Raw genomic sequence first — 25,760 nt, 5'->3', positions numbered from 1 at the left:
TAGAAGAGGAAAAAACAGTAGAACGCACCCCCACCCCAGAAAATCGTCCAATCCATAAGGGGTTAAAATCAGGTTCTTATGACAAATCCCTCCGCTGGGCCTCAAACCATCGTAGCAAAAACTGTTGCCCGTAGCAACCAATCACAGCGCAGCTCTCACTTTTCCAGGACAGGTTTAAAAAAAACTAGTAGCTGATTTCTGATTGGTTGCTATGGGCAACAAAAACAGTTGCAGCCAGAGCTATTGGCATTAGGTTGAAGTTTATGAATAAACTTTATTTATAAGACATTGTACAATTCCCGTGAGATGCAGTAGTTAAAGTAACGTTTCCGGTGTGGAAGCGTCACACAACGGGCAAGGCAGGTGTGGAGCTCGGGGAGCCGTCCTGGAGCATCGCCCACCTGACTACACCGCTGCCTGCTACAGAAATGACGCACGGCCGTATAAGCGCCGTCTAGAAGCCAGGAGGCCGCGACTCCCAGCATGCCCCGCGCTGCGCATGCCTAGAACGGCCGTAGCTCAGGAAGAGGAAAATAGGAAAACAGCGGAGAAAAACAAGAGAAGAGCGGAGGGGGCGGGGAGGCCTCGTTATCCCGCAGGCGCCCCGTGATTACCGAGCCAGCTGTTCTGTGCTGCGGGAATCCCCCCCCCTTTATATTTCCCTCCATGGTGGCGTCCGGCTCTGACCCGCGGTCATGAACAGCGGACTGCCCCCGACCCCCTCCGCGGTGGTGTCTCCCCCCGGGGCGCCCCAGCTGGCTCCTATGGGGGGGCCCGGGGTGAAGCTGAAGTTCTGCCGCTACTACGCGAAGGACAAGACGTGCTTCTACGGGGACGAGTGCCAGTTCCTGCACGAAGAGCCGCTGGGCATCCATGGCAACAGCCTGGCGGGGTACCCGCTGCCCGGGCCTGTCACTCCGGTGGGCAAGAAGGTGGAGCTGGGAGGACTGGACGGACCGCGGCTGACCAGTGAGTGTGCGGCCTAGTGCGGCTCCGCGCTGACGTCAGGAGCAGCGTGACGGAGGGTGGGGGCATGCTGGGGCTTGTAGTTCCTCGCTGGGTGACAACCAGCATGGCTTCCTCTACGGCTGTCACTCTGCAGGACCGGACTTCAGCCTTGTGGTGACCCCTGCCCTGCGTCCATGTCTGGAGAGGCCTGTCATGGTGTACCCCACAAATGCCCTACAGGTGGGGGGAGGCCTGAGGATGGCAGCCCCTTCTCCTGCAGGATCCACATGTTCTGTACGGAGGGGCTCTGCAGCCTTATAGGGGGGTGTATATATGAGTGATTTGGGGATGGCGGTCATACACAGGTGTGAACACAGCCTTATACAGATGGCAGCAGCGTCCCATGCCGCACAGGCTGCATCCACATGTTCTGTACGGAGGGGCCACAGGTCCTGAACTCTGCAGCCTTATAGGGGGGTGTATATATGAGTGATCCGGGGATGGCGGTCATACACAGGTGTGAACGCAGGCTTATACAGATGGCAGGCCCATCTTGTGCCGCACACAGGCTGCATCCACATGTTCTGTACGGAGGGGCTCTGCAGCCTTACAGGGGTGTATATATGGCTGATCTGGGGATGTCGGTCGTACACAGGTGTGAATGCAGCCTTATACAGATGGCAGCCCCATGTCATGCCGCACACAGGCTACATCCACATGTTCTGTACGGAGGGGCCACAGGTCCTGAACTCTGCAGCCTTATAGGGGGGTGTATATATGAGTGATCCGGGGATGGCGGTCATACACAGGTGTGAACGCAGGCTTATACAGATGGCAGCCCCATCTTGTGCCGCACACAGGCTGCATCCACATGTTCTGTACGGAGGGGCCACAGGTCCTGAACTCTGCAGCCATATAGGGGGGTGTATATATGGCTGATCTGGGGATGTCGGTCGTACACAGGTGTGAATGCAGCCTTATACAGATGGCAGCCCCATGTCATGCCGCACACAGGCTACATCCACATGTTCTGTACGGAGGGGCCACAGGTCCTGAACTCTGCAGCCTTATAGGGGGGTGTATATATGAGTGATCCGGGGATGGCGGTCATACACAGGTGTGAACGCAGGCTTATACAGATGGCAGCCCCATCTTGTGCCGCACACAGGCTGCATCCACATGTTCTGTACGGAGGGGCCACAGGTCCTGAACTCTGCAGCCATATAGGGGGGTGTATATATGGCTGATCTGGGGATGTCGGTCGTACACAGGTGTGAACGCAGCCTTATACAGATGGCAGGCCCATCTTGTGCCGCACACAGGCTGCATCCACATGTTCTGTACGGAGGGGCCACAGGTCCTGAACTCTGCAGCCATATAGGGGGGTGTATATATGGCTGATCTGGGGATGTCGGTCGTACACAGGTGTGAACGCAGCCTTATACAGATGGCAGGCCCATCTTGTGCCGCACACAGGCTGCATCCACATGTTCTGTACGGAGGGGCTCTGCAGCCTTACAGGGGTGTATATATGGCTGATCTGGGGATGTCGGTCGTACACAGGTGTGAATGCAGCCTTATACAGATGGCAGCCCCATGTCATGCCGCACACAGGCTACATCCACATGTTCTGTACAGAGGGGCCGCAGGTCTTGACCTGATTTCTGCAGAATTAGGCCGGGTGCCCACAATCCGGAACTAGCAGCGATTTGGACGCATTTAATGCTCGCTGCATCCAAAGCGCTGACCTCTATTAAAGGCAGGTAAACCTGCCTGTGTTCACTGGCATCTCCGCAAACTGACCTGCTGTGGTCTTGAAAGATGCGGCACATGTCAGTCTCCACTGATGACTGCAGCCTTATTGTACAGATGGTGGCTGCTTCTCATGCCGCACACAGGCTGCATCCACATGTGATGAACATAGTGTCCTGAATTCTGCAGCCTTATAGGCATATGTATATATGGATGATCCGGGGATGGCGGTCATACACGATGTGAAGACAGCCTTATCTTACAGATGGCAGCCCCTGCCTGACTTTGTGGTAATACTAACAATGGCAATGTCTGTGGATGGATACCATGTTTTGGCATAGGTGGTTTTCCTTTATTGGATGCTGCCCTTCCCGTGGTTGTTCCTTCCCAGTGAAAGACCTGGTTATTCGTTGCTTGCGTTGAGAAACACGTGATGGTGTCTCCGCGGCTTTTCTACATGTAAATGCTAAAACTGACCTGCCATTATGATTCTCCAGGTCATTACAAGTTCATAGACACCAAACATGTCTAAGTGGTGAAAAAACAATTCCAGACTTTGCTTACAAAAAAAATTAAAGAAATTGCGCAATTTTCCAATACCCGTAGCATCTCCATTTTTCATGATCTGGGGTTGGGTGAGGGCTTATTTTTGCATGCCGAGCTCACTTTTTTTAATATCATTTTGGTGCAGATACGTTCTTTTGCTCACCTTATATTGCATTTTAATGCAATAACGCGGCGGCCAGAAAAACTTTGGCGTTTCGATTTTTTTTTTCTCACTATGCCATTTAGCGATCAGGTTAATCATCTACATTTTTAATTGATTGGGCGATTCTGAACGCGGCGATACCAAATGTTTGGGGTTTTTTTTTTTTTATTTGTATATTGAATGGGGTGAAAGGGTGGTGATTTGGGGAAAAAAATCAGTACCAGTTATTGCATTGCTATGAGCGCTGACCACCGGGTGGTGCTCACAGCAATCCAGCATCAACAACCATAGAGGTCTGCTGGAGACTTCTGGTTGTGACGGGGTCGGTGCACACATTTCCATCAGGATGGCTGGAAGCGCTTGTTAAATGCTGCTCTCAGTTTCACAGCGGCATTTAACTCGTTAATGGGCACAGGTGGATCGCAATTCTACCCGTACCTATTGCGGACACATGTTAGCTGTTCAAAACAGCTGACATGTCCTGGCTTTGATGCGGGCTCACTGCTGGAGCCTGCATCAAAGCGGGGGTTCTGCCATCGGACGTACTATCCCGTCCAATGGCAGACAGGGGTTAAACCTTAAATTGGTACTTTTGGCGGTGTGGACAGGTGCCAAGTCCTGCTGGAGAATGAAATTTCCATCTCCAAAAAGCTTGTCGACAGAGTGAAGCATGGAGTGCTCTAAATTTTCCTAGTAGACGGCTGCGCAGACTCTGGTCTTGATAACAGTGGACCTACACCAGCAGATGACATGGCTCCCCATACCATCATTGATTGTGGAAACTTCACACTAGACCTCAAGCAGCTTGGATTGTGGCCTCTCCACTCTTCCTCCAGACTCTGGGACCTTGATTTCCAAATGAAATGCGGTCTAAGGTAACGTTTCTCCTTATGGAGAGTGACATACCAGCTGGCTTGTCAAGATAAGGAGGCTTATTTGCTGTGCAATGCTCCTCTGGGAAATTAAATATTCAAATTGCCTCTTCTGAGAAAAAGAGGACTCAACTCTATAGCGCCACCTGTTGGAAGTAGCGATCCTACAAGTCACAATCAACCCTTTAACGAGTCGTGCAAAACTCGCACGACTCGTTAAAGGGTTGATTGTGACTTGTAGTATCGCTACTTCCAACAGGTGGCGCTATAGAGTGAAGTCCTCTTTTTCTCAGAAGAGGCAATTTGAATATACAAATGAAATGCAAAATTTTACTTTCATCTGAAAACACCTTGGACCACTGAGCAACAGTCCAGTTCTTTTTCTCCTTGGCCCAGGTAAGACGCTTCTGGCGTTTGTCTATTGGCCATGAGTGGTTGGACACAAGGAATGCGACACTTGTAGCCCATGTCCTGGATACATCTGTGTGTGGTGGCTTTTGAAGCAATGACTCCAGCAGCAGTCCACTCCTTGTGAATCTCTCCAAGATTTTTGAATTGCCTTTTCTTAATCCTTTCAAGGCTGCAGTTATTCCGGTTGCTTGTGCACCTTTTTCTATCACACCTTTGCCTTCCACTCATCTTTCCATTAATATGCTTGGATGCAGAACTCTTAACAGCCAGCTTCTTTAGCAATTACCTTTTGTGGCTTACCCTACAACACTCCACAAGGAGGGTATGTGCACACGTCAGGATTTCTTGCAGAAATTTCCTGAAGAAAACCGGAAATTTTCTGCAAGAAATCCGCAATTTTTTTTTTTTTGCGGTGTTTGGTTTTTTTTTTTTAGCATTTTGCAAGCGTAATTAGCTTGCAGAATACTAGAGTTTTCCAAGCGATCTGTAGCATCGCTTGGAAAACTGATTTGACAGGTTGGTCACACTTGTCAAACATAGTGTTTGACAAGTGTGACCAACTTTTTACTATAGGTGCTGCCTATGCAGCATCAATAGTAAGAGAATGTTTAAAAATTATAAAAAAATGGTTATACTCACCTGCAGACAGCCGATCTCTTCAGCGGCTTCCGTTCCTATAGATGGTGTGTGTGTGTGCAGGACCTTCGATGACTTCGCGGTCACGTGACCGCGACGTCATCGCAGGTCCCTCACACACCATCTATAGGAATGGAAGCAGCAGCATGCACCGCTGAGAGGCGGGAAGACTCCGGGGGCCATCGAAGGTGAGTATATCACGATTTTTTTATTTTTAATTCATTTTTTTTTTTTTTTTAACCAATTATATGGTGCCCAGTCCGTGGAGGAGAGTCTCCTCTCCTCCACCCTGGGTACCAACCGCACATGATCTGCTTACTTCCCGCATGGTGGACATAGCCACATGCGGAAAGTAAGCAGATCAATGCATTCCTAGGTGTGCGGAATCCCCGCAATTCCACAAATTTAATGAACATGTTGCTTTTTTTCTGCGATGCGATATTTATATTTTTTTTGCAGAAAAAAATGCAACATTTGCACAAGAAATGCGGAATACACTGAAAATAATGGGAGGCATATGTAAGTGTTTTTATAGCGAAAAAACCGCGAAAAATACTGAACGTGTGCACATGGCCTCAATGACTGCCTTCTAAGTATCTCTGAAAAGTCAGCAGTCTTCCCCATGGTTGTGGAGTTTACTGAAACAGACTAAGGGACCTTTTTAAACGCTTAGGAACCCTTTGCAGGTGTTTTTTGTTAATTACTCTAATTTTCTTGAGATAATGACTTTTGGGTTTTCATTGGCTGTAAACCATAATCAACATTAACAGAAATAAACACTTGAAATAGATCACTGTTTGGAATGACTCTATACAACGAGTTTTACTTTTTCTATTGAACTGAAACTTTTTGGTGATATTCTAATTTGTGAGAATCACCTGTATCTCGTTCTACCATGGCAGCACATGGGACACTGATACACTCCAAGAGTTACAGCCATTACCAGTGACGGGTGTCTCCATGTATGTACAGTGGACTGGTGAAGGTGATGGTTGTCTCCAGGCCATGCTGTCTGACAAGGCTTCAGATGATAATAATAATAATAATAATAATTTTATTTATATAGCGCCAACATATTCCGCAGCGCTTTACAACTAAATAAAGTTAAATATAGTTAATAAAGATGATCACAATCTTTATGGCTTCCTCTATAGGGAAGTGAGAGGGACAGACCAGATATCTGCTGTCCTCTATGTATCTCTGTGGCGGTCACTGGACAGGTATTTAGCACTACATTTTATGTATCCTTGCATTGCTCTACACTGGAGGTGCCATGGACTTCACTATTATCTACACTGATCCCTGTATTAACCTTAGTGGGTGAAGCCTCCTAAGCTGGAAAGTGCAAAACTTGGGTAAATTGCCTCTAGATCAGTATAAGGCCTCATTCAGGTGTTTTTTTTTCACATGGTCGATCTGGTTTTTGCCTTTTTTTTTTTTTTTTTTTTTTTTTTTTTCTTGTGTACAGTGTATAGAGAAGGAAAAATGATTTAGGCTTGCAAGCAGTTAAGCTAATCTATGGAGCAGGGTCTGTTATAGTGACGCCTGGCTCCTGAAGTAGGGAGCTTCCTACCTCTAACCCTGTATGCTATCATGGGGCAAAAGCTATAATCTTACCACCACTCACCCCTTGTCTCAGTTGTACCTGTAGTCCTAATCCTTATAGGATCTTCTGTCCGATATTCACTAGTTTTCAGTACACAGCAAGATAGTTGTGAAACAAGCCTTTCGTTCACAATGATTTTGCAGTTTTATGTGGAATTCAAAATGGACCTATTTATTGGTTTATTGACCACAATAGGAACTAATGCATACAATTGTCCTCAGTGATACATTGTGATGGGACACACTAAGGCATTTTATGTAAAGGTTTTGGGATTGGTGCAGAAGACCTCTTTGAATAAATGCAGGTTCTGTCTGGCTTTGACATGTATGGCGATTGGCTTATTGCCCTATATGTGCAGAGTGAGACTTTCCTTGGGGGCACCCATTCAGCCCCTGTACATGAGGCTGGAAAGTTGTTGTGGTTTTTTTTTTTTTTTTTTTATAAAGGGGGTTGTCCCTACGTTTTTGCCCAGTAAAATAACACGTATATTCACCACCAGTGTCATTCCAGCTGTGTCCTCACTAGCTCTCCTGGGGCTCTTGTGACGTTGGCCACAGGGATCATGTGACATAATGTCATGCAAGGCCCAGGAGAGCCAGTGCTGACATCTATGGAGCCAAACCAGCAGGAACTAAGTGTTTTGCTGGTGGGGGGCCACATAGGGATTCAAGAAGGATTTGCCAGACTGGAGGATGCCTTTAATCTCCAAAGTCCATTAATTTTTTTAGGATTTAGAGGAGAAAACTAAGTTTCTATAAAAAAAAAAAATTATGCATGTGACTATAGTCCAATACTAGCAGAAAACAAAAGTTTGCGTTAAAATGTGTGGACATGACCCTCCTTTTATACATGTGAAAGATGAGGAGTTAAGAAGTTCAGTGTAATGTTTCTGTGAATTTCATGTGACTGTCCTGTGCTTTTTTTTTTTTTTTTTTTTTTTTTTTTGTAAACCTTGTCATTTTGTCTCCTCAGTTCCTGGAATTGATGGTGCATTACCAGACTCCAGTCTTACAGATTCTTATTTCAGTACCAGCTTTATTGGAATGAATGGCTTTGGAAGCCCCGCAGAGGCAAATTACCCTAGGATGCAGGTAAACAGTGCCCCTTATATTGTGATCACTATGCTCATCGATCAAATGTTTTGTGATGTGACCTCTCCACAGCAAGTCTTAATTTCCCTTCAGTGTGACCACAGGACAAATGAAGCCCTACATGGACCTTCTCTAATGCACGGATGCTGTGCATCCTCCAGTGCGATTGTAGTCTCTCTGGCTAACACTTAGTTCACCTAATGGCAGACTGCTCCTGATTAACCCTAATGATTTGGATACAGTTTTCCAAACTATGCAACTGGACGGAGAAGTCATGAAGTCTCATCTTCTGAAAGGCTCTTTAAAGGGACTCTGTCACCTGAATTTGGAGGGAACAATTTTCAGCCATATGGGCGGGGTTTTCGGGTGTTTGATTCACCCTTTCCTTACCTGCTGGCTGCAATATTGGATTGAAGTTCATTCTCTGTCCTCCATAGTACACGCCTGCGTAAGGCAAGATTGCCTTGTGCAGGCATGTACTACAGAGGACAGAGAATGAACTTCAATCCAATATTGCAGCCAGCGGGTAAGGAAAGGGTGAATCAAACACCTGAAAACCCCGCCCATATGACTGAAAATTGTTCCCTCCAAATTCAGGTGACAGAGTCCCCTTAAACTTTCCACATTCATAGACATCCCTATCGGCAGGCAAGATCTGCCAAAGGACCTTTGGTCCAACTTTCTTGAAAACCTTACAAAGCATGTGTGACTTGAACTAGATGCACACCATGTTTGCAATTTATCTAAAAATCCTATTGGCCATCATTGACCATGTAGAGGACAAAAGTGTTCTTCTGGCTGCTGTACATCTGCATAATGTGTATGTAAAGGATATGGAAACTTTTTTTTTTTTTTTTTTTAAAGATGTTTTTTCAGGTTTATGGTTAAGAATAACTTGTCAATTGGGTTTTATTAATGTTGCGCAGTTTGGCATTGATTTGATTTTCACGTAACTTATTCTGCAGAGAAACCAGTCGGCTATTTCTTGGGCTCGCTCTACTCTGTGCTTGCTGTCGGGCGCATACACTTGGGACAACTGTTTAATACAGATCCCCATAGTCTTTAATGGCAGTCTGATGTGTAGAACTGATGAGAATAGCCGTGCTCAGACCAGAGATGCTTGTTTTGGAAAACAAAGGCGTTTACATAGTAACATAGTTATTAAGGTTGAAGGAAGACTTTAAGTCCATCTAGTTCAACCCCTAGCCTAACCTAACATGTTTGGAAGGGTCCACGTACGGTCTCTGGGAAAGAATAGAGGGCACATTGACTTGTCAAACAATTGACTCTGGGCTGCGTTCACACTACTGACTATCTTCCATCTGGAAAGATCACTGTGCAAAATTTCTACTGAAACTAACTTGCAAGTCATTTTGGCCCTAATTGCATGCCTTCTTAAGAGGGGGAATTCGCCCATTCCTAGTAGTGTTTATATTTTTCTAATCTGTCAAAGGATGCTGACATGTTCGGGGACAACCCCCTTTATCTATATTTGAAAGCCCCGCAGACTGCACTCTTCTTTAATGTTGTTGCATTGGATCCATTTAGTGGACAGATGTGAAAGCGTCCGTCCATCCATCCGTCCATCCACACTGTTGCCCCTCTCAGCTGTTTGCTTCCCAAAGTTACACAATAGATGACGTGCTGTGCACATTACTTTTCCAGAACCTCATTGAGCCATTTTGGCTCTGACCTCTTGCACTGTTAAATATATGAATGACTGTGAGCAGTTCAGGAATAGCGTTTCCTTGCAAAACAATGGAGATGGTAGTACACGTGCATTCACGCTCCTTTGTTATGGTGCCATAGTAAGACTGCTGCACCATCTTCCACATATGTATTTACCATGAGACCTTTATGTAGGAAGACTTACTCCATAGTGTAATAATGATATTATAGTCTGAAGTTTGTGCTCTACAGGATCTGGATCCCTTTTGATTGTTTTTGAAAAGCAAGAATAAGGCCCTTAAAGCACTAACCTTTAGTCAAATACATGCACATAATGGAGATGTCTCGTCTAGCTGATCACTATAGGATATCAGATCTGTGGGGAGGGTGGTCCAACACCTGGCACTTCAGTGATCACCTCTTAACACTGTTGTAATAAATGAGCACATATCACATCAGCCATTGCAGGCTCCAGCCATGGCCGGGTATAAGCATTGACTGGAGCTCGTTCTGCAGTGTCCAGCATTGCTGCTCCGTTCAGTCTCCTTACACCTGGATGATCCCTCGCCGATCTCCTATCCTGCAGACATGTCTTCAATATCTCTAGACCAGACAACCCCTTTAATGTCTCTCTAGTCTGTGTGGGGTTTATTCACTTTAGATCAACATTGGCCATCTCATAGGTGCTAGCGGCTGTTACCTGTCAGATGTTTTAGAAAGGCTACACAGCTTGAGGAGAATGAATCGGGCCATGTTCAGTCTGGCTTTTATAGACCATGTTCAGATTCTACCGTATAAACTTTGTTATGGGCACTGAAGTAACTTATGACCTATATTTCTTCATCTATGTAGGTTTTAAACAAAATGTGTTTTTTGTAGCGGATGACAAACAGCAGCAGTTCTCCCAGCCTTCTGAATGACAGTGCCAAGCAATATGCCGGCCATGGTAAGGGCAATGTTTGCTATGTAATGAAGTGTATAATGTCTGGTTCAATCCAAAAGTTGGAACTGCATGTATTTCCCCATGTCACCCCACCTTATTCAGTATATGATATAGTAAAAATGAATGGTGCCAATAAAAACCACAACACATCTGTTGTGAATTCTGCTCTTGGGCTCCCTCCGGTGGTTATAAGTGGTAGTGCTGCTGTCTCTGGATCGCAGCATTCATCAGGTGTGTCCACTTTTTGCAATCCTGACTGGGCTATTTAGTCTTGCTTGACCCTTTAGTCAGTGCCAGTTGTCCATTGTTCCTGGAGGATTCACATCCCTGCCTGGTCTCTCCTGCTTTTCTGTTCATTTCAACAAAGATAAGTTCTGGCCTTGATTTTTGCAGTCCACATGCTGTAGGCCTTATTGTTCAGTTCTTTTCCATGTTTTGTCTTGTCCAGCTTGGTCTGTATAAGGATTTGTTTAGCCCAAGCTGGTATCTCTGGAGATGCAGATATACCCTCCATATCTTTAGTTAGCTGTGGAGTTTTTGTATTTTCTGTGGTGGATATTTTCTAGTGTTTTAATACTGACCACATAGTACTCTGTCCTATCCTTTCTATTTAGCTAGAAGTGGCCTCCTTTGCTAAATTCTGATTTCAGTCTGCGTATGTTATTTCCCTCTCCTCTCAGTCAATATTTGTGGGGGGCTGCCTGTTCTTTGGGGATTTTCTGAGGCAAGATAGTTTTCCCTTTTCTATCTCTAGGGGTAATTAGTCCTCCGGCTGTGTCGAGATGTCTAGGGAGTGAAAGGTACATTCCACGGCTACTTCTAGTTGCGGTGTTAAGTTCAGGGTCTGCAGTCAGTACAGGTACCACCTTCTCCAGAGTACGTCCCATGCTGCTCCTAGGCCACCAGATCATAACACACATCCTGCAATAATGCCCTCCTATGGCTACGTCTATGGAAAAAATTACAGCTATTTGGGGGGGGATAAAAGCGTGAAAAACTGCATTAATGTGAAGAGGTTTAATCCATTGGCCAAGCAGCCTGGCGTCCATGTTTCATGGTCTGGGTATGAACAGTGATGCACGGATTGGTTACAGGTCGGCTTACCCAAGCGCTGCAGGCTCATGTATGAGGTCCTTGGGTTGTGGTCCTTGCTTGAACTCTGTGTTAAAAAGCTTAGTTCCAGTGTCTGTGTGCCGTGGACTGCCTACAGGCCAGGGACTAATGGTGGTCTCTCAAAGTGCACATAAACAATACTTGACACTCTTGTGGAGAGCAGGGACGAAACTGCGTCCACTATCCTGCAGTGAAGAGCTGTGCGTGTAATGACGGGCAGCTCCTTCCCCTGTCAGCGATGGGGCGAGTGCACACAGCTAGACACGCCGGTCATGTCTGCAGGTCACGGGTCTGAACAGTAAGATGATTTCAATAAATGTTGGTATGGCCTCTGTACTGTCAGCGTTGCATGCTAGACAGGTGTAATGTACGTTGTAGTTCTGCACCCTCCTGTACCAGCTCTCGCCTGTCATGTCCCCTCATCAGAGCAGCCGGTCTACACTCTTCACTCATACCACAGGAGTCACTTCCCATTAATGGTAGGAGTTGGCTTACAACATTTCCAATGAGCACACCATAAGGGACCGCTCATAGAGCCAAGGCCCCAATTCATCAAGACCAGCGAGGGGCACGGTGCATAATGTCTCTTCATGGATCGGGAGCTTCTGACAAGTGGAGTGTGCCGCCATGCTGGAGATCTGCTCCAGCCAGGGACTGGAATGGGATTTCTGGCACAGGGAACACCACGGCTTGTTATCAGTGAGACACGCTGTGGTGTCGCACCACTGGTCCTCCCCAGCTCCATAAATTTCAGAACTAGGAGGAACTAATGTTAAGCCAAATTTTGGCACAAGTCAAACTTTTGCGCAATTTTTTTTTGTATGTAAAAGCTTTGAATCATGGCTTTTTTTTTTTTTTTTACGCAAATCAAAAGCTTGTGTAATCTATTAATACAATTTTGCAAGAGCAATGATCTTTATCTTTTCTCCCTTCTAGATCCCCTAGTCTCTCCTGCTTCCTCTATCTTTAATGACTTTGGTGGTCTCAGCATTTCTCGAAGAAAGGTAGGTGATGGGCACTCATTCCCAGATTTGTGTTTTCTGTTTCGATATCTAAAAGAACGGGGGGGCCATGCATATTTAATTCTCATGCATATACAAGTTACTGTATATACTTGAATATAAGCCGAGATTTTAAGGCCACTTTTTTGGGATGAAAGTAACCCTCTCGGCTTAAACTCGAGTCATACGCAGGGGAGGGGGAGCAGAGCTGTGTAATACTCACCTGCTCCTGGCGCGGTCCCTGCACATCTGTTCCCCAGCTTCGGCAGCTTCTTCCTGTAGTGAGTGGTCACATGGTACCGCTCATTACAGTAATGACTATGGACCCCACTCCACTCCCATAGGGGTGGAGCCGCATATTCATTACTGTTATGAGCGGTACCATGTGACCACTCACTACAGGAAGAAGCTGCTGGAGCCGGGGAACAGACGTGCAGGGACCACGCCAGGAGCAGGGAAGTATAACTCAGTGCGCGATATTCACCTGATCCCCTTTCCACCGTCGGCGCCGCTCCGTCTTCCGCGTCCTCTGCAGTGACGCTCAGGTCAGATGATGCGATTAGTGCGCGCCGCCCTCTGCCTGAATATCAGTGCGGACGACGGGGAAGACACAGTGGTGGTCGGTGGCGGAACGGGGAACAGGTGAATATAGCAAGTGGCGGGGGGCCTGAGAGGTGAGTGGTTTTTTATTTTTATCGCAGCAACAGCATATGGGGCACATATCTGTATGGAGCATCTTATGGGGTCATAATCGGCATTTGTGCATCATTATATGGGGCAAATATCTGTATGGGGCCATAATCGGCATTTGTGGAGCATTATATGGGGCAAATGTGTCTATGGGGCCATTATTAACCTTTCTGGGGCATATTTTAATATGGAGCATCTTATGGGGCCATCATAAACTGTATGGAGCATTATATGGGGCTCCTGATTCAATATGGATATTCAAAAACACTTAACCTACTGATGTCTCAATTAATTTTACTTTTATTGGTATGTATTTTTATTTTAGAAATTTACCAGTAGCTGCTGCATTTTCCACCCTAGGCTTATACTCGAGTCATTAAGTTTTCCCAGTTTTTTTTTTTTTTTTTGTGGCAAAATTAGGGGGGTCGGCTTATACTCGAGTATATACGGTATTTGATCAGTGGCAATTTTCACCCATTTTGGAATTTGGTTGCTTTTTTTTTTTTTTTTTTGTTAAAAAAACCATTCCAAAATGAGTGAAAATTGCCACTGATCATAGTTATTTTTATTCTTGTACAACTTGCCTGCTAGAAAACCTGCCCATGGCATATACTACAGTAACTGTCTTCTTCCCGTGTATAACATCCTTGTCAGCAGGACAGCTACAAATCACATCTTGCTGTGGCCGAGGTTGCCGCACCAGTACATTACAAGTCCATACACTGCACATGTGGCCAGCGGTGACTTGTGCTGCAGAGACATTGACCTGTGCTGGGGTTTTCCTTCAGGTTGCAGCAGTGACGACCGCTAATCCTCTCCTCATTAGAAAACACTTTAAACCAATAAAGCGCCAAACTGGCAACCTCTCCAAGGGTATGTCCACACTGGATATTCCTGCTGTTGAATATCTCAGCTAATCCACACAAAATGGTGCAAAAATGACATGAATGTATTGCAATCTTTGTTTTGTCCCTCTAAGTGCTACATAAAAGTAGCTACAAAGAAATGAGACCTCAGTTTTTACCCCATTACTTATGTTTATTTTGGAAGCACCCGTGATTGCAGCCTGAGACTTGCTGAGCCCCTGTAGTGTAGAGCTCTAGTTCATGTTAAAATTTAAGCTTTGCTCTCCCTCCCCTTCTTTTTTTTTTTTTCTCAGTACTCTTAGGGTATATGTTCACACGTTCCTGATTTCAATCCTTTTTTTTTGAGGACTAAAACCGCAGCTCTTGGCAGAAAACGCAGGTGCGTTTTTGGTGCGGTTTTTGATGGGTTTTTTTATGCAGTTTTCTCTGCAGATTGTCTGTGTTTGACACAAATAAAGCTTTTAACTGCAGTGGGGGAAAAAAAAAAAAGAAATGATGTCATTTCCTTGTCCAACCCTTTTCTTCTTCCATCCTCCATTTTGGGACTAAACACCAAAATGAGTGGACGTGTTTTGAATGACAGCGCTCCGCAGAGTGCTGAGCGTAGGCCAGATCACAGCCCGCGGATCCAGCTCGATCCAGCTATTTGTCTACGTTCACATTTGCGGTCTGCGCCGCAGCGTCGGGCGCCGCAGCGTCGCCGCATGCGTCATGCGCCCCTATATTTAACATGGGGGCGCATGGACATGCGTCGCACTTGCGTTTTGCGCCGCATGCGTCACTGCAGCGCACGCATCCGGGCGCAGAGGACGCAGCAAGTTGCATTTTTGCTGCGTCCAAAATCAATCAAAAAGGACGCATGCGGCGCAAAACGCAGCATTGTGCATGCGTTTTGCTGCGTTTTTGTTTGCGTTGTGTGTTGCGGCGCCGACGCTGCGGCGCACAATGCAAATGTGAACATAGCCTAAGGGCCACGTATTTAAGGGCCACGGATCACACATATATATAACGTATAACACACTGACAGGAGCCATAGTTCCTGTCGGTGTGTCACTGCGCATGCGCGAGCGAGTTTACCGGCGGTCATTGACCCCGGCACTCTCGCTTAACGGCAGTGCTGCGTGGGAAAGTTCAACGCAGCTGTACTGCCGTTAACCGAGACGCCGGAGCCATTGAACTCCGGAACAGTACGCGATACACTGCTAGGAGCTTCGCTCCTGGCAGTGTATAGCCGGAGAGCAGCCGATCGGCGTGGGACACTCGTTTTATGGATTCTGCGGACAGGGAGTATGAATTTGATTTTTTATTTTGGGATTTTTCCCTGGAGGCTCGAGGGCTTCGCCTACCAGTGTGCTGTTGGTGAGTATATACTGTGTTATGTGTTGTATGTACTGTACTGTGTGTCATGTATGTGTATTGTGTGTGTTTTGTGTAACTTTACAATTGTGCTAAGTCGCCGGACACAGGGACAACTCTCCCATCCTAATACGGGATGGGAGTAGTAGTCCCATACGGCGACTTAGCACAATGGTGGCACTAGCGTCGCATGGGGACACACACACACACACACACACACACACACACACACACACACACACACACACACACACACACACACACACACACACACACACACACACACACACACACACACACACCCCAAATCAATCAAACGTCCGACACGATCCCCATGCGACGGTACGCCTCCATGTCTCTCCGCCGACGCACTTCCGGCCGCTTCCCCGCACTTCCTGCTGCAGCGGTTCTGCACCACAAACCGCAATAAAACCCGCAGATATATTTTTGATCTGCGGGTTTGACCTCACAATGGAGGTCTATGGGTGCAGAACCGCTGCAGTTTCGGACAAAGTGACATGCTCCTTCTTTTTTCCCGCAGCTATTCAGCGCGGCTTTTTTTTTGGAAATTCAGGATCATGTGCACAGTGGTTCCTGTTTTCCATAGGGTACATTGTACTGTACCCTGCATGGAAAAAAGCTGCGGAACCGCAGCGGCAAAACCGCTGCGGTTCCGCGGTAAAAAACGCACTGTGTGAACATGGCCTTACTTTAGTTCTGTTATCGGCACATTGTACACATGATTATGATTAAGTGCATAAAATAATAAATTGAGTCTCACCATGTTTTTGCCATTTAACCTGTGAGCTTCATGATGTAGAGACAGAGACCCTGATTCAAGCAATGTGTCACTTAGGCTTCTTTCACACTAGCGCTGTCTCCGCCGCACAATGGGTGCAGCGGATGCATTTTTCCAGCGCATCTGCTGCCCCATTGTGAGGTGCGGGGAGGTGGGGGCGGAGTTCCGGCCGCGCATGCGCGGTCGGAAAAAGCGGACCGTCGGGAGCAAAAAACATTACATGTAGCGTTTTTTGGTCCCGACGGTCCGCCACTGCACGACGCATCCGTCGCACGACGTGTGGCAATCCGTCACAATGCATCGCTTAATGTTAATGGTGAAAAAACGCATCCTGCAAACACTTTTGCAGGATGCGTTTTTTCGGCAAAACGACGCATTGTGACGGAATGCAGTTAACGCTAGTGTGAAAGTAGCCTTACTGGGCTGCTTGCTGCAATTTTCAAACAGTCATGATTTCTACCAGCAGTAGCTTATCACTAGTAAAACTTCTGCAAAGTCGTCAAACCATGCTGACACCAGATTGTCAGCTTGCTATGAACACTGTGCATAGGCAGAAAGCTGACACTGTGGTGAGTAGGGTTATACACAGCTCAGCATTCAGAGATCTGCAGCAGATAACTGAACAGGACTCACACCGCAGAGAACTATGGCAGCCTCTGCACCAAATGATCTAGTCTTCACCAGGTTGCTCCATGTGCATTGTGTACTTTGCTCTGCCTGTATCTGTAGGCAATTAAACATCTGAATATTGGTAAAGGTTTAATGTCTGGCCGCATGTCATTCCTTGGGAATGGACCTTAACTCGGCAGATGTCCTGCTCAAGTGCATCCTGCTTTTATATAACCTCTTAATGGTTCCTATTTATTATTTGTACTGACGATTATATTTTCTCTAAGTCTTAAATCTGTTCTGTTAGGTTGGGATTTATAATACTGTATGTTCTGTTTTTTGTTATAGACGCCCAACCCCACTGCCAGTGAGTTTATCCCCAAAGGAGGATCCACTTCCCGGTTGAGTAATATGTCCCAATCCAACATATCTGCCTTCTCCCAAGCATTGTTCTCCCACCCATCTATGGCAGGTCCTGCTGCAGCTGGTCTAGCTCCAGGTAACCATTTCTAGAAGGTTGGGGGGAAAATTACTATGTGCAGATATCACAGGTGAGGCTCAAATTACTGGGTGGGGAGAGGAAGACTAGGAATGGGCGACCTCAAACACTGACTTCTCCAGGAAGTCTATGTTGCAGTTCAGGCTCGTCAGCCCAAATATCGGGTGTTTCCCACACTATTCTGTGTGGCAGCACAAGAAACACCAGCTCTGAACGGCGGTAACGTTGGTCAGAGCGCTGCGGTTCCCACACTGTCAGATATGACCGTGTGTGAGCCAGCAGCTGTGACCAGTCGTGAAAGCTTACCGCCAGTCACAGGCGTCGGCTAATGAGTACTACTCTCATCAGCGCGTGTCTGGTCTCACTGATGGCTTTTTTTTTTTTTTTTTTTTTTTTTTATGCACCTTCTTTCTGATTCCACACATCCATGAAACATGCTTCGCTCACTTTGGAGAGCCCAGTCCAATGTGCACAAGGTGGTATAGCTCAGGATGGGAGACCTGGCGGTCCGGCTGTGCCTTCCGATACTAGAACGGAGTGTTTCACAGGTCTGTGAAATCTGCCTTCCTGTAAAGAGAAGAAACGAGGAGTTACAAGGCTCTAAAAAAAAAACAAAAAAAAAACTCAGCACTTCATTTAGAAATGGCTGAAGAATAGTGATGAGTGAGCGTGCTAGGATAAGGTGTTATCTGAGCATGCTTGTGTCCTAATCGCATATTTTGGCGTGCTCGGGTTCCCATGGCTGCGTGTCTCGTATCCCGCTAGGCGATCCCTGCATGTGTTGCTGCTGTCAAATTCCCTCCCCATCCTCTAGTCGTATCTTCAGATCTCAAAATAACTTTCTCTGCTGCAGAACATTTTGTTTTTCTCTTCAGGTTTTATCTCTTCACTTCTCCTTTTTGGCCCTAATTGTGATAATAGGAATCTAAGAACTATTTCAAAACTGAAAATCAGACTTTCGGTGCCCCCCGCCCCATGTAGAGGTTTGCTAGAGTCTTAGGGGAGTTTCCTCTTCTCCCTTGTATCGGGGTGTTCAGCTGTGACCTACAACTTATTCTATAGAACATGTTTTCCAGGTGTTCATGAGGGGCAATCTTTGTGATATAGAAGTTTATATCATCCCTCCCCAAGATATCAAGCAACTTGATTGTTGTTTTACAAATTTATTGCACAGAGGACCTGTTAATTACAGCAGGGGGGCTGCATGGAAACGAGGGGCACTGAAGAAGAGAGAATTTTTTTTATTATTATTTTTGCCCGAATTGCTATTCTTGTAGAATTGGCACACTCATACTGCCTAATAGATCTTGCTGTAAATTGCTTTTGACAAGGTACACAGCAGTCCGGTCATTCCCTTAGCTGGGAGTGTGCACCGAACAGCCATAATGTTATACACCTGCCTGATGTAGTAGGGCAAAACAAGAGCAGAAAGCCGACCATAAAGTCCAAGAAATAGTGTGGTAACAATACAATGTTTTAGTGTCAATAATATACAGGAATTATGAATGGGAACCAAAAAATCAATGTGTACAAAAACAACTAAAAACAAGAGAATTGGCCACAAACTCTAAATACTGCAGAGTAATCAGGCCAAAAGGGCGATGCTCAGTGTAATACAAAGTAGTCCATACAAAACTCATGAACAAAAACCAGTGGATAAATATAAATCAAGAATGTAAAGTGCATACAAGGAGTTAACCATAATCAATCATAAAGTGCTAAGTATCCGAATAAGGGAAACTCCAGTGTAGAAAGGCTATCCAGAGATCAGCATGGAGATCAGCATGTATTCATACTGTGGAGAAGGACAGTCTGAAAACCAATATGTAGGCACATTGGGACCGCAGTAGCACTGGGTAGAGACCACTTATAGATATGTGAGGATCAAGTCACGCGTGGAATAGACAAATGATTTAATTTTTTTTTTTTAATTTGTTCCCCACCCTGAGCACATCCCACAGATATAATCAGATTGCGATCTCTGAATCTGGACGTGTGCTCTGTCCTGTGCCTGTGGGGTGGCATGGCCTGTTCTCCTGAGTGCCCACTGGGGTTGTTTGGTCTGTACACTGTGCTACGTGCATGATGCCAGGACCCAAAGTTTCCCAGCAGAACAACTTGGGCCATTGTGCGGTCTACTGCTGCTTGTCTTATAGCTTATCCTGGTGCCTGCAGGGCATTAGATGTGGCCTCTAAGGGTACTGTCACACAGTGGCATTTTTATCGCTACGACGGCACGATTCGTGACGTTGTAGCGATATCGTTACAATCTCGCAGTGTCTGACACGCTACTGCGATCAGGCACCCTGCTGAGAATCGTACGTCGTAGCAGATCGTTTCAAACTTTCTTTTGTCGCTTGATCTCCCGCTGACATCGCTGGATCGTTGTGTGTGACAGCGATCCAGCGTTGTGTTCGCTGGTAACCAGGGTAAACATCGGGTAACTAAGGGCAGGGCCGCGCTTAGTAACCCGATGTTTACCGTGGTTACCAGCGTAAACGTAAAAAAACAAACCGTACATACTCACCATCTGATGCCCGTCAGGTCCCTTGCCGTCCGCTTCCTGCTCTGACTGAATCCGGCCGTACAGTGAGAGCAGATCACAGCGGCGACGTCACCGCTGTGATCTGCTCTCACTTTCCGGCCGGCAGACAGTCAGAGAGGAAAGCAGACGGCAAGGGACCTGAAGGGCATCAGATAGTGAGTATGTACGGTTTTTTTTTTTTTTACGTTTACGCTGGTAACCAGGGTAAACATCGGGTTACTAAGCGCGGCCCTGCGCTTAGTTACCCGATGTTTACCCTGGTTACCCGGGGACTTCGGCATCGCTCCAGCGCCGTTATTGCAACATGTGACCGCAGTCTACGACGCTGGAGCGATAATCATACGATCGCTGCGACGTCACGGATCGTGCCGTCGTAGCGATGTAAATGGTACTGTGTGACGGTACCCTAACTGTGTCGCCCACTGTGCAGGCATCTCCTGATTCCTAATGGATGGCAGTGCCTCCACCACCAACACCTCTGTAAGGGGGATATTCTGCACGGAAGGAGTTGAGCCATTCATAGGATTGGTGGTCCCAGCAGTTGGATGCAACAAAAGTTACCACCTTTGGTTGCCATATTGGAGTGTCTTTATTCCCCCATTGTAATGGAGCTGCAATGTCCTTGCTTAATGTCTGTATAATATGCTGGGGCACTGCATTTAGCTTTCCAGCAACCCCACAGAGGATGGTGCCCTATTCTGGCACTCATCGGGGGTCCATGTGGTCAGATTCCCACCATTCTAAAAGTTATCCCCTATCCTGTGGATGGGTGATGGCTTCTAGCTACTGGACTACCCCTGTAAGTGTTGAAAGCTTAACAGGTTATTGATCTTTGATTCTGTGTAGTACCCATTTAGAAGCTGTAGAGGGCAGCAGAGTACTGTAATGCATTGCACAGCCATTGCACTCCCGTATCTGAGGCTCTATATATTAATATAGTGTCTCAGGGAAACTAGTTTATTGGCTTTAAAACCCTTAAAGCTCCAGGTTAGTTGTCAGTGATGCCTGCGCTGCTACAGCTGTGCTAAAATCCCCTGGGGCTAGTATCACCGCACCATCTGCTGTGTACGTAGCGTAGTTTCTGTATGCCCTAAAACTACCACTGCTAATTATTAGGTGGAACAGAGTGCACTCGTTTCATCGAAAGTTTCCACTCTAATAAAAACAAACCTATGGCACTGCTGTCTCAGTATCTGGGGCATGGTTTGGCGGTGATCATACAGCGTAACCTGTGAACTTTCCGCTTGTGTTCATTTGGCTGCTCATTCATATCACACCCATGTGCCTGAAGTGGTGGTTTTGCCTAGACCTGACCGGGTAGTTCTACATGGAAGGCATATTGTGATGGCCTAGAGTAGGACAGTAGGTGGTGTGAATATGCGGCAATAGTGTTGAATTGTCGCGCCCCCCCCCCCCCCCCCCCCGGTCTCCACGAATCAGTAAGTGGTCACCCGTCCTACAGACTAACGATAAAGGAGTTGTCTAGTGAAAACTAAGTGCACGGGAATATTTTAAATAGTAACTCAATAAGCTTGGTCTATAATCTTATTTTATCTGTCCTATAAAGATTTTTGGCTTTTGACTTTTTTTTTTTTTTTCCCCTTGCCCCTTAAGGGATGTCTCTGTCAGCTGGGTCTTCCCCGCTTCATTCTCCTAAAATTACACCCCACACCTCCCCGTCTCCAAGACGGCGAAGCCACACACCCAACCCAGCCACCTACATGGTGCCCACCAGTGCCTCAACACCAGTGACAAACTCCGTTTCTCAGCCCCCATCTGCAGGACAGGTTATTCAGAAAGAAACTGTTGGTGGAACGACGTATTTCTACACGGACACCACGCCTGCGCCTCCCGCCGGAATGGTAAAGCAGTCATCCAAGGAAATGTAGGATACTGAAGTAATCATGGAGGGTAAATCTAGACCTGCTAACGTGTGTTCCTTTCTTCCCAAAAGGTTTTTCCAAATTATCACCTCTATCCTCCAACTGCTCCTCATGTTGCTTACATGCAGCCCAAAGCAAACGCACCTTCCTTCTTCATGGCGGATGAACTCAGACAGGTACCGGCTGCTCCAGCAGGAGAACGTCAGAAATTGCTCCCAAAAAAATTTCCCTCTAAAGTTAGGCATGATTTGAGGCTGCCATTGTAAAATCTGTCCAGTCTCGTCTGCAAATTGTAGGGGTGAGTGACACTTGTGAGGTGGCCCAGATCCCACCCTGTCCCTCATGCTACGACTGATCGGTTTGTGGTCCATTGCTCAGCCGATCGGCAATTTTCCATGGCCATCTCCAATCTCTTCACTAGGCTTTGGGCTCTCTAGTCAATGTTTTGCGGCACTAATGGTGTAGGCTGCACAACTTCTTAATGTTAAATTCTCAAGCTGTGACTCTTTGTATATTGGGATAAGTATCCAAACTGTGTGGCAACGGCCATGGCTCCATTATTCAGTTGTGGCAGTCTCTATACTAACGCTGCAGTAGTGTGCACTACAACCCAGGTTTCCCAGTCTGCTACAAATCCGGTTATGGGTATGTTAATCTGCAGACTGCATCCTTTATGGCCTGCACATTGCAGCACAGCTAGAAGCAGGGTTAATAAGGCTGTGAAGAGGAAGACCAGCGACCTGATGGCTTGATACAATCCAGATAACGGCAGAGAAGACCATGGTGGACCTATCTAGGCTTGTAGAAGATCAGTCTTCCTACAAATTGGTCATTCATCAAGTTGCCATAACTCTAGATCGAGCTGGAAGCTGTTTAAAGGAGTATTCCTATCTCAATGAGTAGGAGGTATAATATTCACAAATGCCTCCAATTAGAAATGTAGTATAGTTCTTCTGATTTGTCTTTCCTCATGCATAGGCATTGCAGGACTTTCGGTATCCATGGTTACAACCAGTGATATAGTGAGTTGACTTGTTTTCTTAGTGGTTGTAACCATGGATACCGAAGGTCCTACACATGAGGAAAGACATGGCAAATGAAAAAATATATGTACATTTCTAATTGGATGTATTTGCGAATATGATTATGACCTAGGAGATGGGAATACACCTTTAATAAGGCAGTTGGGATGAGACCACACGGCGCAGCTGAGGACCCGGCCACCGCAATGTCAGTACGACTATGAAACCTCTACTATGCAAGACAACTACATAGTTATGTTTAGAGAATATTTTTTACATGGTGTCTAATATTTACAGCTTTTCTTGTTTTTTCCTGTGACTACTAGGAACTGATCAACCGACATTTGATAACGATGGCACAGATTGACCAAGCTGATATGCCTGGTAAGTGTCCTGCTTTTTGCACGCTTCCTCTTATACTCTTCTGCATCTGCCGTGCAGGATGGGCCCCAACAGTTCTCATAATTCTTGTAAATTTTTTTTTTTTTTCTTTCTTATACATTTTTGCAGTAGATTGAGATTTTTTTTTTTTTTTTTTTTCTTGACTATTCTCTTGTATGTAAAGTCTCCACCCCACCTAACTTACCATATGTATATGGCTCATACGCACGTATAACCTACTGGTGGATTAAGCGGTGGTCCTTTTCTCCCTTTTAGCCGTACCTGCGGAGGTTGATAGCTACCACAGCCTTTTTCCTCTGGAACCGCTTCCTCCTCCCAACAGAATCCACAAGTCCAGTAACTTTGGATACATCACTTCGTGCTACAAAGCTGTAAATGGCAAAGACGATCTGACGTACTGTCTGAAGAGAGTCCACGGTGAGCCCGACTAGATAGCCCCACCGTGGAGTCAGTACCTGTGAATGGTCATGGGTAGAAGCCATGACTTCTGGCAGCCACAGGTATTATCACAGCAAACATCCTGGAGGGGGCTCAGAAGGAACATCTTCAGGTTTATGGGGAAACACTTAAATCCAGTAGTAAACTTCAAGTTAACGTTTCGGTGTCACTGAGCTACGTGTTCTTTCCTCCATTTTGCAGGCTTTCGTCTGGTGAACACAAAATGCATGTCTTTGGTAGACACGTGGAAAAAAGTCCAGCACTCCAATATCGTTAGCTTACGAGAAATGTTTACAACCAAAGCATTTGGCGAGCATTGTAAGTTATATGGCTGTCTGTACATGCACGTGGGACATATGGTGCCTTGTGAATGTAAATATGGGGGGATACAAGTGTGTGGTTTGGTTTTTTTTTTTTTTTTTTTTCTAATCTTGTGTCAAGCAGGAATTGCCAAACAAATATGGCGCTGTGCTTGGTAAACAAACAAAATCTATCTAACCTGTTTATGGCCAGACTCCCCACCATGTTTGCACCAATCTGTGTAATGCAGCATGTGGTTGATGTCGGCTGTCACAAAGCCCTGTTAGTAATGGAGACTCCCCCATTACTAACCCAGTAAGTATAAAGGTAAATAGCTTAACCCCTCCATGACCATCGACACATTAAAATGGCGACTGTTAAGGGGCCACCTTCCCTCATTGCTGTATTAAAACTGCAATCAGGAATAGGGATGTAGTGCCCCCCACAGTCTGAAAATCTGAGATTTAAGCTACTGGGGGTAGTAAAAACCCTGGAGAATAGGATTTGGGTTTGGATTTTCCAGTCTCAAAAAAAAAAAAAAACTGCCCACTATTAAAAATTTCTCTCCTCTGACATGATATACATGAGTCATGATGTCCCCCAAGACGACTCCTTCTCCATTCCCAATTTGTTTTCTGGAGGAAAAAAAACAAGATTTCCAGATCTGCTGTCCGGCAACAACAGAAGATGATTTTGATCACCGTGACTGACCTTGGTACAGTGATCAAAAGCCAATAGTTTTTCATCCCCTTAGGCCGGTTTCACACGTCAGTGGCTCCGGTACGTGTGGTGTCAGTTTTCTCACGTACCGGAGACACTGATTCACGTAGACACCTTAAAATCAATGTGTCTCTGCACATGTCAGCGTGTTTTCACGGACCATTTGGAAAACACGGAGACATGTCAGAGTTCGTGGGAGCGCACGGATCACACGGACCCATTAAAGTCAATGGGTCCATGTAAAACAAAGCATCCGTGTGCGGTACGTCCGTGTGCCGTGCAGGAGACAGCGCTACAGTAAGAGCTGTTCCCCCTGCGTGTGGTGCTGAAGCCGCCATTCATTTATTCTCTCCAGCAGCGTTCGCTGGAGAGAAGGAATGAGAAAACATTTTTTTTATTTTTTTTTTTTTTTGTTTAAAATAAAGATCCTTGTCACCACCCCCCCTCCCACCCCCTGTGCGCCCGCCCGCTGGAAATAAAATACTCACCCAGCTCCCTCGATGCTTCCTCTCAGCGCCGCAGCTTGTCCTGTATGAGCGGTCACGTGGTGTCGCTCATTACAGTGATGAATATGCGGCTCCACCTCCCATAGGGGTGGAGCCGCATATTCTTCACTGTAATAAGCGGTACCACGTGACCGCTCATACAGGAAGCTGCAGCGCTGAGAGGCAGCATCGAGGGAGCCGGAAGAGTATTTTATTTCCAGCGGGGGGGGGTCTGGTGACAAGGATCTTTATTTTAAACACACAAAAATAAAAAAAAATGATTTTTCATTCCTTCTCTCCAGTGAACGCTGCTGGGAAGAAGGAATGAATTCCGGCTTCAGCACCAGATGCAGGGGACAGCGCTTATCTCTAGCGCTGTCTCCTGCACAGTCCGTG

General features: G+C 46.2%; 1 protein-coding gene across 2 annotated transcripts in view; it reads left to right on the top strand.

Annotated features, from left to right (window-relative positions):
* Positions 1 to 298: 298 nt before the first annotated feature.
* Positions 299 to 25,760, top strand: part of PAN3 (poly(A) specific ribonuclease subunit PAN3) — a 46,476-nt gene continuing 21,014 nt past the window's right edge. For both annotated transcript variants that reach the window (XR_013224072.1, XM_077298287.1), the window contains exons 1-10: positions 299 to 969; positions 7,907 to 8,025; positions 10,573 to 10,639; positions 12,686 to 12,753; positions 17,419 to 17,569; positions 21,729 to 21,976; positions 22,069 to 22,173; positions 23,346 to 23,403; positions 23,677 to 23,838; positions 24,061 to 24,177. Coding sequence is in view for 1 of the 2 variants with exons in the window: in XM_077298287.1 (XP_077154402.1) it covers positions 696 to 969; positions 7,907 to 8,025; positions 10,573 to 10,639; positions 12,686 to 12,753; positions 17,419 to 17,569; positions 21,729 to 21,976; positions 22,069 to 22,173; positions 23,346 to 23,403; positions 23,677 to 23,838; positions 24,061 to 24,177 (1,369 nt within the window). In the remaining variant the exon portion in view is untranslated. The remainder of the gene's footprint in view (positions 970 to 7,906; positions 8,026 to 10,572; positions 10,640 to 12,685; positions 12,754 to 17,418; positions 17,570 to 21,728; positions 21,977 to 22,068; positions 22,174 to 23,345; positions 23,404 to 23,676; positions 23,839 to 24,060; positions 24,178 to 25,760) is intronic.

This window comes from Ranitomeya variabilis, chromosome 3 (genome assembly GCF_051348905.1).
Source record: "Ranitomeya variabilis isolate aRanVar5 chromosome 3, aRanVar5.hap1, whole genome shotgun sequence".
Classification (NCBI taxonomy): domain Eukaryota; kingdom Metazoa; phylum Chordata; class Amphibia; order Anura; family Dendrobatidae; genus Ranitomeya; species Ranitomeya variabilis.
This window is presented reverse-complemented; position numbering and strand designations above follow the sequence as displayed.